This window comes from Rhea americana, unplaced genomic scaffold (genome assembly GCF_003343005.1).
Source record: "Rhea americana isolate MKP2758 unplaced genomic scaffold, rheAme1 scaffold_76, whole genome shotgun sequence".
Taxonomy (NCBI): domain Eukaryota; kingdom Metazoa; phylum Chordata; class Aves; order Rheiformes; family Rheidae; genus Rhea; species Rhea americana.
This window is the reverse complement of record NW_028186934.1, coordinates 984,622-997,831: the sequence shown is the minus strand read 5'-3', so window position 1 is coordinate 997,831 and position 13,210 is coordinate 984,622. Positions and strand designations below refer to the sequence as shown.

At 37.2% G+C, this 13,210-nt stretch overlaps 1 protein-coding gene across 1 annotated transcript in view; it reads left to right on the top strand.

The window, feature by feature from the left end:
* Window positions 1–13,210, top strand: part of FNDC3B (fibronectin type III domain containing 3B) — a 191,244-nt gene that overhangs the window by 139,888 nt on the left and 38,146 nt on the right. The window contains exons 15-21 of the mRNA XM_085322314.1: window positions 3,007–3,145; window positions 3,822–3,893; window positions 4,703–4,821; window positions 5,691–5,796; window positions 7,519–7,691; window positions 8,738–8,851; window positions 11,289–11,438. Of these exons, the coding sequence (XP_085178440.1) occupies window positions 3,007–3,145; window positions 3,822–3,893; window positions 4,703–4,821; window positions 5,691–5,796; window positions 7,519–7,691; window positions 8,738–8,851; window positions 11,289–11,438 (873 nt within the window). The remainder of the gene's footprint in view (window positions 1–3,006; window positions 3,146–3,821; window positions 3,894–4,702; window positions 4,822–5,690; window positions 5,797–7,518; window positions 7,692–8,737; window positions 8,852–11,288; window positions 11,439–13,210) is intronic.

The following is a 13,210-nucleotide window of genomic DNA, read 5'->3' as shown; positions in this document are numbered from 1 at the left end:
GAGCCCAGCAAAGACAGCTTCCTCCCTAGACTCAGGGTAGTGTCCTCACCTGTCATGCAGAAATAAAGCTTTTCCTTAAGAGAGATGGCTCTTAGGTGTGCGTAGCTGTTTTGGTTTTGTTTTGTTTTAGCCGGTGCTGATATCGCCTGCTCTCTGAGTGCTCCAAAGTATACGGGCCTCCCAAAGAGATACTTAGAAATCCTCAGCAGATGCCAAAGTCAGAAATCTGCCTAGCTACTCTTGAAGTCATCAAGCACCGTAGAAGTGCCAGGTGCTGTAATCAACTGAAAAAAGTGTGATTTTTACAAAATCAGATGTTCTGCAGCAAGGCTGGCTCCTGTGCCAGCACTTGCAAAGCCAGGGCGGTGATCCGAGTTCTGCTCCAGGAGATGGCGATCCGCCATGCAGTATGCAGGGTTTGCTCCTTAGATGGCACGAAGTCTTCCGTAAAGCTGATAATCGCTGTGCTTGCCACACGTCAGTGTTGCCAAACAAAACAGGTGTCTGGAAACAGCTTTTTGTCATTTGTAAGAAACACAGTGAGAGCAGGATGCGATAGCTTTGAATCAGCTTGGAAATACTTGGCTTTCCTTGGTCTTAATGTGTTCAGTAGCAACAGAAAAATTTCACGCAGAATTGTTTAAAGCTTTGAAAACAACTTTGCTTAAACTGCTTTGTGGGACCAAAGACCTCGTAAAGTTGTGCGAAGAACTAGCTGAAGAATCGGAAAGCTGTTGAGGTAGCAGTAGGAGAGGAAAATAAAAGCATATTTTAGTTTAGCATTGCAAAAGCTCCTGTGATCTTCTAAGGGAAGAGGATGAGTAGTGCTTTTTTTTTTTTTTTTTTTTTTTTTTTTTTTGGGGGGGGGGATTACTTTTAAAAATTTTACTTTGAAATTAAAATGAATTTATCAAAGCTGGGTTGATACTGTAGTGAACTGGATTTCTTCCTGCAGTTGGTAGCTACAAGCACAAGCCTGACCTGGCAGTACTGAGATTTTTCACTCATGGTGCGCAGACCAGCAGTAGGGACCACCATTAATTAGCCATAGGACTTGAATAAGAAGCCCCAAAACTGTAAAAGAACTAATACCACAGCAGTATTTTGAAGCTGGCTAGTTCTAGGCTTGCCTTGGAACCTTGGCAAAGTAATGGGTCGAGTAATATGGGACTTTAGCTAATAAAGCATTAAGGGGGGAAATTTAATTCCTGCCAGTCCATGTGTGTTCACAGAAGATGTGCCCTGCCAAGCTAACGTTTTTGGTGAAGTTTGGTTCATTACAATGGTAATGGAAGCATAATACAYCTTTGTAAAATGGTTCATTTAGTATCAGGTGAGAGTTTGACAAAGAAAAGTAAGTAATACAAAGCTTAACATGAAAAGGTGCAGAAATTTCATTCTCTGACATGTTTGGAATATCAAYGTAAAAAGGAATCAGCAGTGACTGTTGCCGGTGAGCTTCCACAGCGGCCAGCGCTGCTATACACTATTTCATACTTTCACCAGCAACCTAGAAGGAAACAAAGTTTTATTTCTGGTAACAGGATGGAGGGTTTGAGACTGGGGAAGCACTGACTCTGAAAGTGTTGAATGCCTGGTTGAGCAATCAGTTTAATATGAATTTTGAGTTCCTACCAGGCTAGTACAGTCTTTAGCTATATAAATAGAATGATATATAAGTTAAAAAATAATATTCTGTTACTTCTGTATCCGGCACTGATCCCTACTGCCCTTACTTGGATGTTTGGCTAGCTCATGTATCAAGTGTTCATGTTAGGATTTCTTTCATTGGTGAATATTCAGAGAACAGCCAAGAGATCAATAAATGATTAGGAAATATGATCTTAAAAAAATGCCACAACCTCAATTAATTTAATTTAGCAGGTGGATGATTGAAGTGACAAGTCAATAAGGATCTCCAGTGTGTATGAAACTTTGATAACTGGCATTTTAGTTTAGCAAGCTGAAAGTGGTAATTTCCATTTGTAGAAAATTATAAACCAAGCAAATTCAGGTGTTTCAGGAGACACTCATGGATGGTAATGATTTTTTGGTTCTTTTTTGCTGGCATTTTTTAATATTGAGATYATTTACAATTGTAAAAGATATGTCCTAGTTCATACAGAAGCTAATACAGRCTTTAATGGCTTTTTAAAGCAGGAATATGGACTAGAGAACCACAGTGACTTTTCCTGGCCCTAAAAATTGTAAATTKTTTTATTTGAAGGCCTTTGTTAGAAGAGATGATAGAAATGATTGTGACAGAGCTTTGCAAATGGAAAAGTTCCTGCTAGTTTTTATTAAGAATTAGCAGTTATAACAGACATTTCATTACTCACTTCCTTGGCAGCAGTTATAAGTCCCAGAGACTAGTATGAACTAACATGACTTCCAACAGCTACGGTTAGATCATTTCAGGTTCTAGTATGACTGRGATTTACTCAGTCTCATGGCCAGGTCCTAATGTCTTCTCTTAGCTTAGCACTGTTGTCAGTGAAGTCAACAGAAAATATTCTTGAGTAGATACAAAGATTTGGCTGAGGATATTTTGCGTGCATCCTGCTAGTTTTGAAGAACTAAACAGTAAGCACTTGTTACTCTCCTGCAATTTTGCTTAAGTTTCTGATTATGTGATCCTGATATTCTTAAGTAGTTTCTTTTAAATAGCTGTTTGAGATACTTCAAAAATAACATAGATGCTGTCATTATTTTCATCTTCCGTGACTACGTAACTACAGGTTGGCATTTGACTTTTTAAAGGGGAAAGACTGTAATTCTCATATCCAAACTTACCATGATCTATGGCTAGTGGAGGACTAGCAAATTCTGTGTGGTTTCTGAAAAGACAACATGACAATCGGATATTTATTATTAGAGTCCCACACTCCCTGGGATCTGACATGCTTTCTGTTTTAATGGTGTTTGTGCAACTGTTAAGGGAGGTCTTATGTAAAGCTATCAGAAAAGGAAATAACGTTATTTTTGTTGTGGGTTTTTTTTTTTCAGTTGTTTGCTTCTAATGTGGAAGGACGGAGTTCTCCAAGTGAAATTTTGGTCTGCACAACAAGCCCAGACAGGCCAGGACCTCCAACCAGACCCGTTATTAAAGGGCCAATAACATCTCATGGCTTTAGTGTTAAATGGGGTAAGCCAATCCAGTTTGTCATACTACAGCTTTTGTAGGACATAATATACATTGCTGAATTCAAATAAAATTAAGTAAATGCATATTATAACTAAGATTGTTCATGCAGCTTCTCAGTTCAAGCTGAATGTGTTTGGAGAGCTTCACAGCTGTAGTTGTTTGACTACTTAGAGATGTGTAAAAGTGCTTGTTTGCAGAGTCAAAAATGCTTACTTTTAATTTTAAATTATTTTGCTTTTAATTTTATTATTTTTAAAAATTTTAAATTAAAATTAAATTAAGATTAAATTTTAGTTAACTTGTACTTAGGTGCCCCATTCAGGCTTTTCACCTTCCATTTCATGTCCCATTTCACATGTATGCTGCTTATCATTCCATCTGCYTCCTTTATCAGTGATGCAAACCTCCATACTTAGCACAAATATCTGCATCTTTTTCAGTGCTTTTTCCCTGTATTTTCTTTTCATGTTTCTGAGATACTACCCAATGAATTTATTTGGACTCATTCTAAAAAAATAACTTGTGCTACCATTCTGCTATAACAATTCCCTGCTGTAGTTAATGTGGGGGAGTTAGTTTGTGAGGGAGAAGAAGCAGAACCAGAAACCGCTTCTGTAAASTTCATCTTGAATTTTACTCCTAATCTGATGTACTGATGAGTTTCCTTGTTTTTCAGATCCTCCACAGGATAATGGTGGTTCAGAAATCCTAAAATACCTATTAGAGATTTCTCAAGGAAATTCAGAAGGTAGGTGACACAGTTTCATCCATTTCAACTCATAATTATGACTACTGTAAAGAGAGTAATGACTTCTTTTTTTTAGCTATTATTATTATTATATTATTATTATTATTATTATTATTGTATTATATTATTTTTGCATGATCATTTTTGAGAAATGATTGTATCATGTATTTTAGGTGGTATTTTTGAGCTACATAGTCTGACATCTTCCCAGTACTCTGTGAATTTTACCAAATATGAAATAGAAAACTAAAATTATTGTTGAAACATAGATGGAAGGAAAGAAAAAAATCTTAATGTCCTAAGTCATAATAGCACATATTAGAGCTCCCTGGACACAAATTAACCACAAAGCTAAACCACATACCACTTAATTAGTAAAAGCACTACGAATTGTAGTGTATTATTGTCATTAATATACTAATGCTACAGATCTGAGTAAAATCCAGTTACACACTTATAACCTTAAAATTTCCAGGGTTCCTAGGAGAATTCGCATTGGGGAGGTGGGGGGGGAGTGAGTATTTTATTATTATTATTATTATTCTCCTTTAAGACAAGTAGAATTTCAGACTGCAGAACTGAACTTACTGTATGATTGTGTGTGTGTATATATATGTATGTATATCTATAAAATATATTTCTGTGTATTTTTGTATGTCTTTAAGTGGGAATATTAGTAATATAAATAMTAATGACTTTCCTGAAATTTGTGGGAAACTTCATTGAAGATTATTTTTTCCTCCTAGACAGTAGTAATCATATGCTGTTGCATTTTATTTCTCTAAACACGGATATACCTCTTTTTCTAGCAAGTCAATGGGAAGTGGCATATAGTGGATCAGCTACAGAATATACCTGTACTCACTTGAAACCAGGCACTTTGTATAAACTCCGGGCATGCTGTATCAGCACAGGTGGACACAGTCAGGTAGGTATTATTTAACAGTAAGAACTCCTCGTTTTTATATATTTTTCAGAGATCTATCTGTTACATTTACTTAATCATTTCTACTTTAAAAAGTAGTTGAAGATTTCTCCTCAAATTTAGCCTTTGAATGTAATAAAGCCACAGTAGTTTCATTTAATCATTTCTTGATATTCAGTGAATTTTGGAAAACTCCTTTACCTCTGTGAATTCCCCCCCCCCCAGGCAGATTGAAACTTTAGTGAGATTTATATATTTAAATTTAGGGTAGAAAAGACCGTAATGTTTATCTGATCTGACTGCTTGCTTGAGAAAGGCTGTAGAATCTTACCTACTGTAGACCTGTACTGACATAATTTGRTGATACCAGAAGATGTAATGTGTGTAGCTTGTTATAATATTTAATTGCTCTTTAAGTGGTTGAGTTCTTCTTTAATTTTTTTAGTTATATTTTCCAGACACCCATTCTCGTCATTTCCATCTTCCTTTGAGTTAGAGGTGTTTTAGTACCTACATTTTCATTCCTCTGGATAAGGCTTTCTTATGATAAGTTGAAGAGTTTCAGTGCTTGGTATTATTTAAAAAACAATGGAAATTAGAATATAGAGCCAAGGACAATTGTCCAATAAATTTTCCTTAGCTGAAATTTTCAGTTGTGCTAACAAAAGAGCTCTGTTAATTACATTTATAAAATGTTTGATAGTATCTCTTCCTCCATTGTTTATATGAATTTCTAATGTACTAGCATAGTCTTTTTAGAAACAGCAGCGATAGGAAATACTTTTTATTATCACTTTMTAATTCATGCCTCACCTCGTAGGCACGTAAGTAATCTTATTAGAGTGCTAACTTCAGCTCCTGTTCTTTTCCAGTGTTCTGAAAGTTTACCTGTCCGTACGCTAAGTGTTGCACCAGGCCCCTGCCGGCCACCAAGGATTTTAGGGAAGCCGAAGCACAAAGAAGTTCAGCTGCAATGGGGTACGTGAGTGGAGCAAATATCTAGGCAACAGCTTTGTCTTAGACTGTTAGTTGCTAAACCTTCATTAGCTCTTATTTCTATTGGTGGATTTTATAAGCTGCAGTGTGCTCTGCCCACTTGGAAATACAATCCCAACTGCAGCAAAGTCTGTGCAAGTCAGAAGTAAAACTGTTCATCAGCTTCTACGGTTCTGTATTGAGCTCGCTGAACTTAGTTGTCCTTCAGTTGCCCTTTGGGCCTGAAACTGCGCTCCCATTGTTGTTAATTAGGATCTATCTCTATGTCAAGACTATAACATAGCCGCTATACTAAAATATCTATCCTTTTATCTCAAAAATACTGTGTGATTTAAGATTCTTTTTATTTCTTTGCAATAGTGACTTCGTAGAAGCATTTTACTGCTTCTAATTTAAAACTACACTCAGAAATTTGAGTCAGAGCATATTGAAACTCTTGGGTGGTATTTAAACCCCAGTCCACAAAATAACCCCTAAAAAGTCATTGGAAGCTTATAATTTAGAAAAGTGTATGGATGATAAACATAAGACTGACCCATCAAAACACATGTTTTTCTAAATACAAAGTACATGGCAGTATGCAGCAGATTCTTTGATCATTATAATAAACTTTCAGCATCCAAGGTTCTTTCTGGCATCATCTGTTAAATTAAATATTGGAAGTGTCTTTCTAGAGCAGCACTATTTCTAACTGACAAATATATCTCAATCCAGCATAAAAAATCATTTGTGCATTCAGTGTTTCATATTGCTTCCTAGGAGATCGTATCTTAGAGTGGAGCACTGTTTTTTCAAAACTCCATGTGGAATTGGTTCTGTGGTACTGGCTTAGGATCTAATACAAAATTATTACCAAAAATATTGGTTTTGTGGTGAGCAAAGTGTCCGCAAAGAACCAGATATGGGCACAAAAAAAAAACAGTTTCCCAGAAGACTGTTCTTCCAACTGAAGTTCAGGATTTACATCATTTTATGAAGATTTAAATCTTCATAAAGGCTTTGTGGTATTTTATTGTATGCAGAGTGAATAATAAATTTTGAGGATGGCAGTTATAAAGATATAATAAAGATATATTGGGCGTTATTGGTGCCCTACCAGAAATCCCATGCTTAAGCAGTAGTTTTGGAGGGTACATGACCTGTACTAACCTGTGTCCAATCAAAGCCGGCAGCCAAGATTAGATCAGACAGCTACTGTGTGCCTCATACTTTCTCTCTGATACGAAAAGAATATATTCAGCACCAGTCCCATTCTTTGTGCAATTTTCTGTACTCTTTATCTCTTCTGTCTTACTGATCAACAAGTACCCCAAGTTTGGGGGGTGAGGGGGTGTTGCACACAACACCACTTTTCATATAGGAAAGCACAATTTGTCAGCAGAGGCGGGGTAGCTACTGTGTCCTACTTAAGTAATTGGGGACTTCTGGTATCCAGCACTGCTTCTCACTCACTCACAGAGATTGTTGCCTCAGGGAACTCGTGCAAGCCATGGGTCTGACCATGTGAATACTTAGGTTAAAATTAATTTTACTCATTTGCTTTAAAAATCCTAATCGTATGCATGGCTGATATGTTGTGGGTATGGCATCTGTCAAAGGGGAATAGATACATTGCTGACGGAAGGTGTATCTGTGACGTGTGAAGAATCAGTCTTCCCTGCGTATGTCCTTACGTTGTTAATGAATTACGTGACTTCTTTCTAGATGCCCCTCCGTCAGAAAGTGGCTGTCCTGTCTCCGAGTACAGCGTAGAAATGACAGAACCTGAAGAAGTCACTTCTGAAGTGTATCATGGTCCTGATCTGGAGTGCACAGTCAGCAATCTCCTTCCTGGAACAACATACCGGTTCAGAGTGAGAGCTCTGAATGATGGCGGGGTACGTTCGGTGCACCAAAACAGGCGTGCTCAAGTGTGGTTTGCCTTTTTCACACTGGAGGTTGTGGCGTGCCTTAGACATGATACTTGAATGTGATAATGTTAGTGCTGATGAGTGGAAAGATGAAGGCGGGGTAGACAAATGGAGTAGAGAGAGAAAAATTCTTAAAGGATCTTTAGAGGGAGATACGCAGTTTTGAATCCAGTACTTTTTTTTTTAAAGTGATTTGGCTGGCCAAAATCACCTGGGCCAAAATATGCTAAATCTCTACTGATAGTCATATCTGCTTACAAGGAGGGATCTCTACTCCTCTTTCATCACATCCCTCCGGTTTTTAGAAATCTTAATTCTATAAARGCAAAGTCTGAAATTTCACTGATACATTGTGCTGTATTTTGAGGAGTGTTTACATTGTTAACGAATATTTTTGGTTTTATTTGAAAAAATATACACTATTTGAAGGTTTTTGTTCTTACGAGTTCCTTGGAAGATGTACCTTCCCACATTCATGAGAAATTCTGATTTGATTACTACTGAAATCTACTGGAAAATTCTTGTTGATTGAGTGAGGTCTGGGTTGGTCCTGCTTGCCTTTGTGAGAGCATTATTCTAAGGGGAGTGTATGATATTTTGACTTATTGGGAAAACTGTGTGTTCAAAGTTGCAAAGTATTTCTAGTCCACCTTCTTTGTTTGTCAGTAATCCTAGTTTTGAGTGCACATTTTTTACTTCTCAGTAAATCTGAGGTGATTTGCATTTTCCCTTGTGTTTGCCATGGCACAGGAGCATGGACATGAGTGCTGGAGCAGCTGATGTGCTGTCTGTTCACGCCTTATCTTACCTTACACTTTACTTTGCAATAATTTATATGGCCACAGTCTAATACTGAACTCTGATAATTGACCTTGAGTGTTGGAAGCCCAGTTTATCTTTGAGGAAGTTTATTACATTAGGAAGGTTTCTATATGCTGTTCTTAAAAAGTCTTAAAGGAGCGAGAGATGTGTGTGTTTATATATTAATGTATAGGTGCCTTGTTCCCTCCTAGTACGGGCCATACTCTGAAGCTACAGAAATCACCACAGCAGCAGGACCACCCAGCCAGTGCAGAGCACCTTCCTTGTCCTTTCTGTCTGATACAAGTGTACTTGTAAGCTGGGAGGTAAGTCAGGTGCCCTGAATGTTTAATTTCTGTCTTGCTTATCCAACCCAATTTGGTCATTGCACACTTGAAAGCCAGCTTGAGAACTATTAACTAGTTTAGATTTTTTTTAAAAGAAAACCRTATGCACAAACTCTTCTATTGTAGAAACTCATCTTCTCCACTCTTCTCTTTAAAGAGTTACGTAAAGTTCACCATGAGTCATTCAGACCTGGAATACAGACACGTGAGACCTCCTACGTTGGTACCAAATGATAGACCGTTGGTCTGTTTAGAAGTACACACTCTGCAGGCTTTTAGTATATCAGAATGTTCTGGGCTGGAATTATGAAGCCAAATATTTGATTTTTGGATGAAATTAGAGTCTCTGATATGAAATTAACTTTGCACAAATGCTTATGTTCCAGTTTTTCTTCAAGTTGTTTGTCTCTTCCCCAAATATTTACTTTAAGTTTGTATGTGTTTCCTTTCCATCCTCCAGGATTTTAGACTTGGGATTTTTTAAATAAATTATAGCTGAAACACTGAAGAGTTGATTGATATCGTTAAAAGAAAGTGTTAAATGATTAAGATGGAAAAGAAAGGTTGTTTTTGTAAATAAAKCTCTGATATGGAGCAATGTGATTCTGCCAGAGACTTTCTCCAAAAACCTTGCAGCTGTGTCAGCTACAAAGGATGGCTTTTAACCTGGGCAGTGTTGAGAAAGAAGCTAATAATGTTAGTGAGATACTTGAATATATTGATTTGTGCTGCCAGCATATGTAGATACAAGCCTAATCTGAGTTTAATTTTATAATGAAACAGGCACATTTCGTGCAATTTTGGGGGAGTTTGTTAATATTTCTTGCAACATTTTGTGAAGCTACCATAAAAATCACACTAAGCTTTTTAATGTTACCTTTTAAATGAGCACATGAACAGATACTTGCTGTCCCCAGCCATGAGTTAATGCTACGTTGTTTCTGGCATGCTCTGTAATTATATACAGGATACATTTGTTTATTCTAACTGAAAATGCAGCTTTGGAAGGAATTACATAGTTTGCAATGGTTAGGTTTTCTTAAAGGGCCTATTACTTTTTAGCTGATCAGAGTAAAAATGAAAAACAGTAGAAGACTGAGTTTGAGGATTGTTTTTTTTTTTCTGGCTGCAGAATTATGAAGAGAGCACACCATGCTACCTACCATGCAGCCTACTATGCCTTTTTTGCACATTGGTTTAAGATTATGACTTTTACAGTAAATTTCAGTTAAGATGGTCACACTTTTATTACAGAAAGTTGCAAATGCCAAGATGCTCCTCTCCTGTTTCCCAGCTTAGCAGTTCTGTATGTTCCTACTTAAATAGCTAGGAGCTCTGAAACAACGCTAGTGAATGCTGGGTTTYTTTTTTCAGGGTGGCCATTATAGTTGTAATGATGCTTTATATCCTTTATTTGGAAATTAGACTCCCTACAGTGGAAGTTTCATGTGCTTCTCTGCTGAGCCCACCATTTGTCTTCCAAGTAACGAGTAGCCATACAGACAAATTTGCAGCTGCTAAACTAGATGACTGCTTATTTAATTTTGTCACAGTTACTAGCTTGAGTTTTGCGGTGTTTTTTTGAGCCAGATTACATGCGTAATTACTTTCTGAGTCCCCAGTGGAGAGAAGGAGAAGAGAGAGCTTGTTGCATGTTGTAATCACAAAACATTTGTCCCGTCCTAGAGTATRCGTTTTAAACTGCCTGTAGAGCAGAGATTCCCCAATCCACACAGTACAGCCCTAAATAGTTCTGGTAAAAAGTACAAGATACTTGGGGATTTTTGGGAACCGTGCCATTATACCTGCTCTAGCACATTTCTAGCAAATTCAGGTACATATTCCATGTTGCTGTAGACTTCAAAATGAGAAAGGAATTGCTGGGGATATACGGATCCTGTGGGAATTGTTTTGTGGACATTAAGGTATGCAGATCCACGTTTCCATATTCCATACTCCTAGCCTGATGGCTGACTTTCACTGCAAGCCTCATTCAGACTCCTCATTTGCTGAGATTTTTCTTTTCCCAGTACTGTGAGGAACTCCTTCAGGTTTTTGAAGGCTAGCTCTCCCAGGTATGGTTTTGATCACCAGACCAGGCTGAGGGGCTTTGTGTCTCCATATTGTGCTTCTGCCAAGCCAATGGAGAGACAATTTATTACTGAGTGTCCTGATGAAAAGCAAAGTAGCGCTATGTAACCAGCATACACTTTCTCATTTCTGTGAATTTCTTCCAGGTAATTTTTGTGCAAAATCGGCCTGTTTCAGTAACCTGTTATAAAACACTAATTCAGCATGTGTTCACTTGCAGTGGTAGTTATGCATTAATATAATAATAAGGGACTTTATTCCTTATTCAGTGAAACACAATGATCTGAAGTGTCCGAGTTGAACCACACAAATATTTGTTTTGCAGAGCCCTGAATGTTCTGGTGCTGACATTTCTGAATACAGATTAGAGTGGGGAGATGACGAGGAATCTCTAGAACTCGTATATAATGGCACAGATACCTGTTTTGAACTAAGTGAGTTGTCAGCAGCAGCACATTATTGCTGTAGGCTACAGGTATGGATTTTGTGAGTTTTTGTCTGTGATTTTTTGCATGCATTGTAATCTAAGATGTAAACATAATTTTATTCTGCTGTGTTTTTATTTTCATTATTAACCAGTAGGAAATTAAGTGCTCTGAAAGTCACGAGTAGTGTACCTTTATTTTAAATAATGCAGACTGCTGTTATCTATAATCAAACAATTTAAATTCTGCACAATTCAAAATGATAAATGAGAGGGTTGATACAACTTTTAGCTCTCAAAATTTGCTTTCATGTATCATGTGCCTTATCTTCGGTGCATACTGCTGTTAACAACCAGTGATGCGCTGTCCTCTTACATTAAAATAAAATTATAATGTTCTAGGCTCTTTCCAGAAATGATTTTTTCTAGGAAATGTTACATAAACAACAGCTACSTCCCGCTTTACACAGGATGTTGAAGATTCCCCTAACTTAAGTAATAAATTCCATCTTTTTCATTTATCAAATAAAGCACACCAGTTAGTAGGTTGCTAGGTACCTARTTGTAGCTGCCAGAAAGTATAGTCCTCGTTTTTACCGTTTTGTCTCTTATATGTAAAATGTGTGGTTTTCTCCTTAATATCCGCTGAAAATAGTAGACAGGAAGTCAATGGGAGTGTAGTAAAAACATTTTTGTGCAAGATACTCTTGCATTCTCTTCCATAAGATTTATTTGTATGCTAAGACAGAATACCACCAGTAAATCCAACCAAAAGCTCATGTACCTACCCAGCTGGCAACATGTGGACCACCCAGGGTTGTTTCTTTGATCAAAGAAAACATGCTTTTGTCAAGGGTGGTTGTCTTAAATTTTTCTGAGCAGAACATGCTTTATGTATAAATATATAAAATAAAGTGGCTTTCTAGCAGTTAGCCAAAAACCAAAGAGCTAGGGTCCCACACTTTTAAGTATGCTTGGTTGTATTTTCTGCCTTTGTCATAACTGGCCGCACGTACTTTGAACTGGCAATGTTAGGGGAAAGTAACTGAAAGAGCATGTGCGAGTGGACTGAAGTGTGAGCCAGAAAGAGCCTTCTGCCTACATAAGAAGGAAAGCACTGAAAATCTGCTGGGCAAAGAGGAGATCATGGAGCCACTTCTGCTGCAAATGGTGGGGACTTGAAGGTTTTAACGTTACAAATAGTGACAGCCAGCTATATAGTAGCTGATAGCTGCGGTAGGTAATTTAAAATAAGTTCCATCAGGCTACCCAGGTTCTAACACAGCAGTTATAATTTAATTTGTAGACCAAGTTAAATGAAATACACAGCACCACTAAGGTATTTTAATGAAGTCCGTGTTTTCTAGAGGGTTTCATCCTGTAGATCTCATCTTTGTGGTATATACAGAAGCATCTGAGAATCCATGTTTTAAGATGCACTGTAACATTTAAACAATTGTAAGAAAAAAAAACTCATGTTTTGTGTTGCAGACAAAAAGGAAAGTTAACAAGTTTCAGAAATCTTAGACTTTTTTTAATAAAACGGAGAGGGCAATATTCCTTTCTTATCTTTTAGCAATTTAAACAGAAAATCCTTCTTTTACTTTTAAAAGATAGATTTCCCTAACTTTTACTCTGACTTGTAATAAACACAACATTGCTATCTCARTCTACAGTAACTCAGTGAAAAGAGAAAATCGAGAAATCAGGCATGTATAATGCAGGGAATACAATTTGTCTTCTCCATTGCTCAGTTTTTCTCCTGTAATGAATGTTCCTGAATACAATTGTGGCTCCTACAGAGGAAAATATTGTGCCGTTTA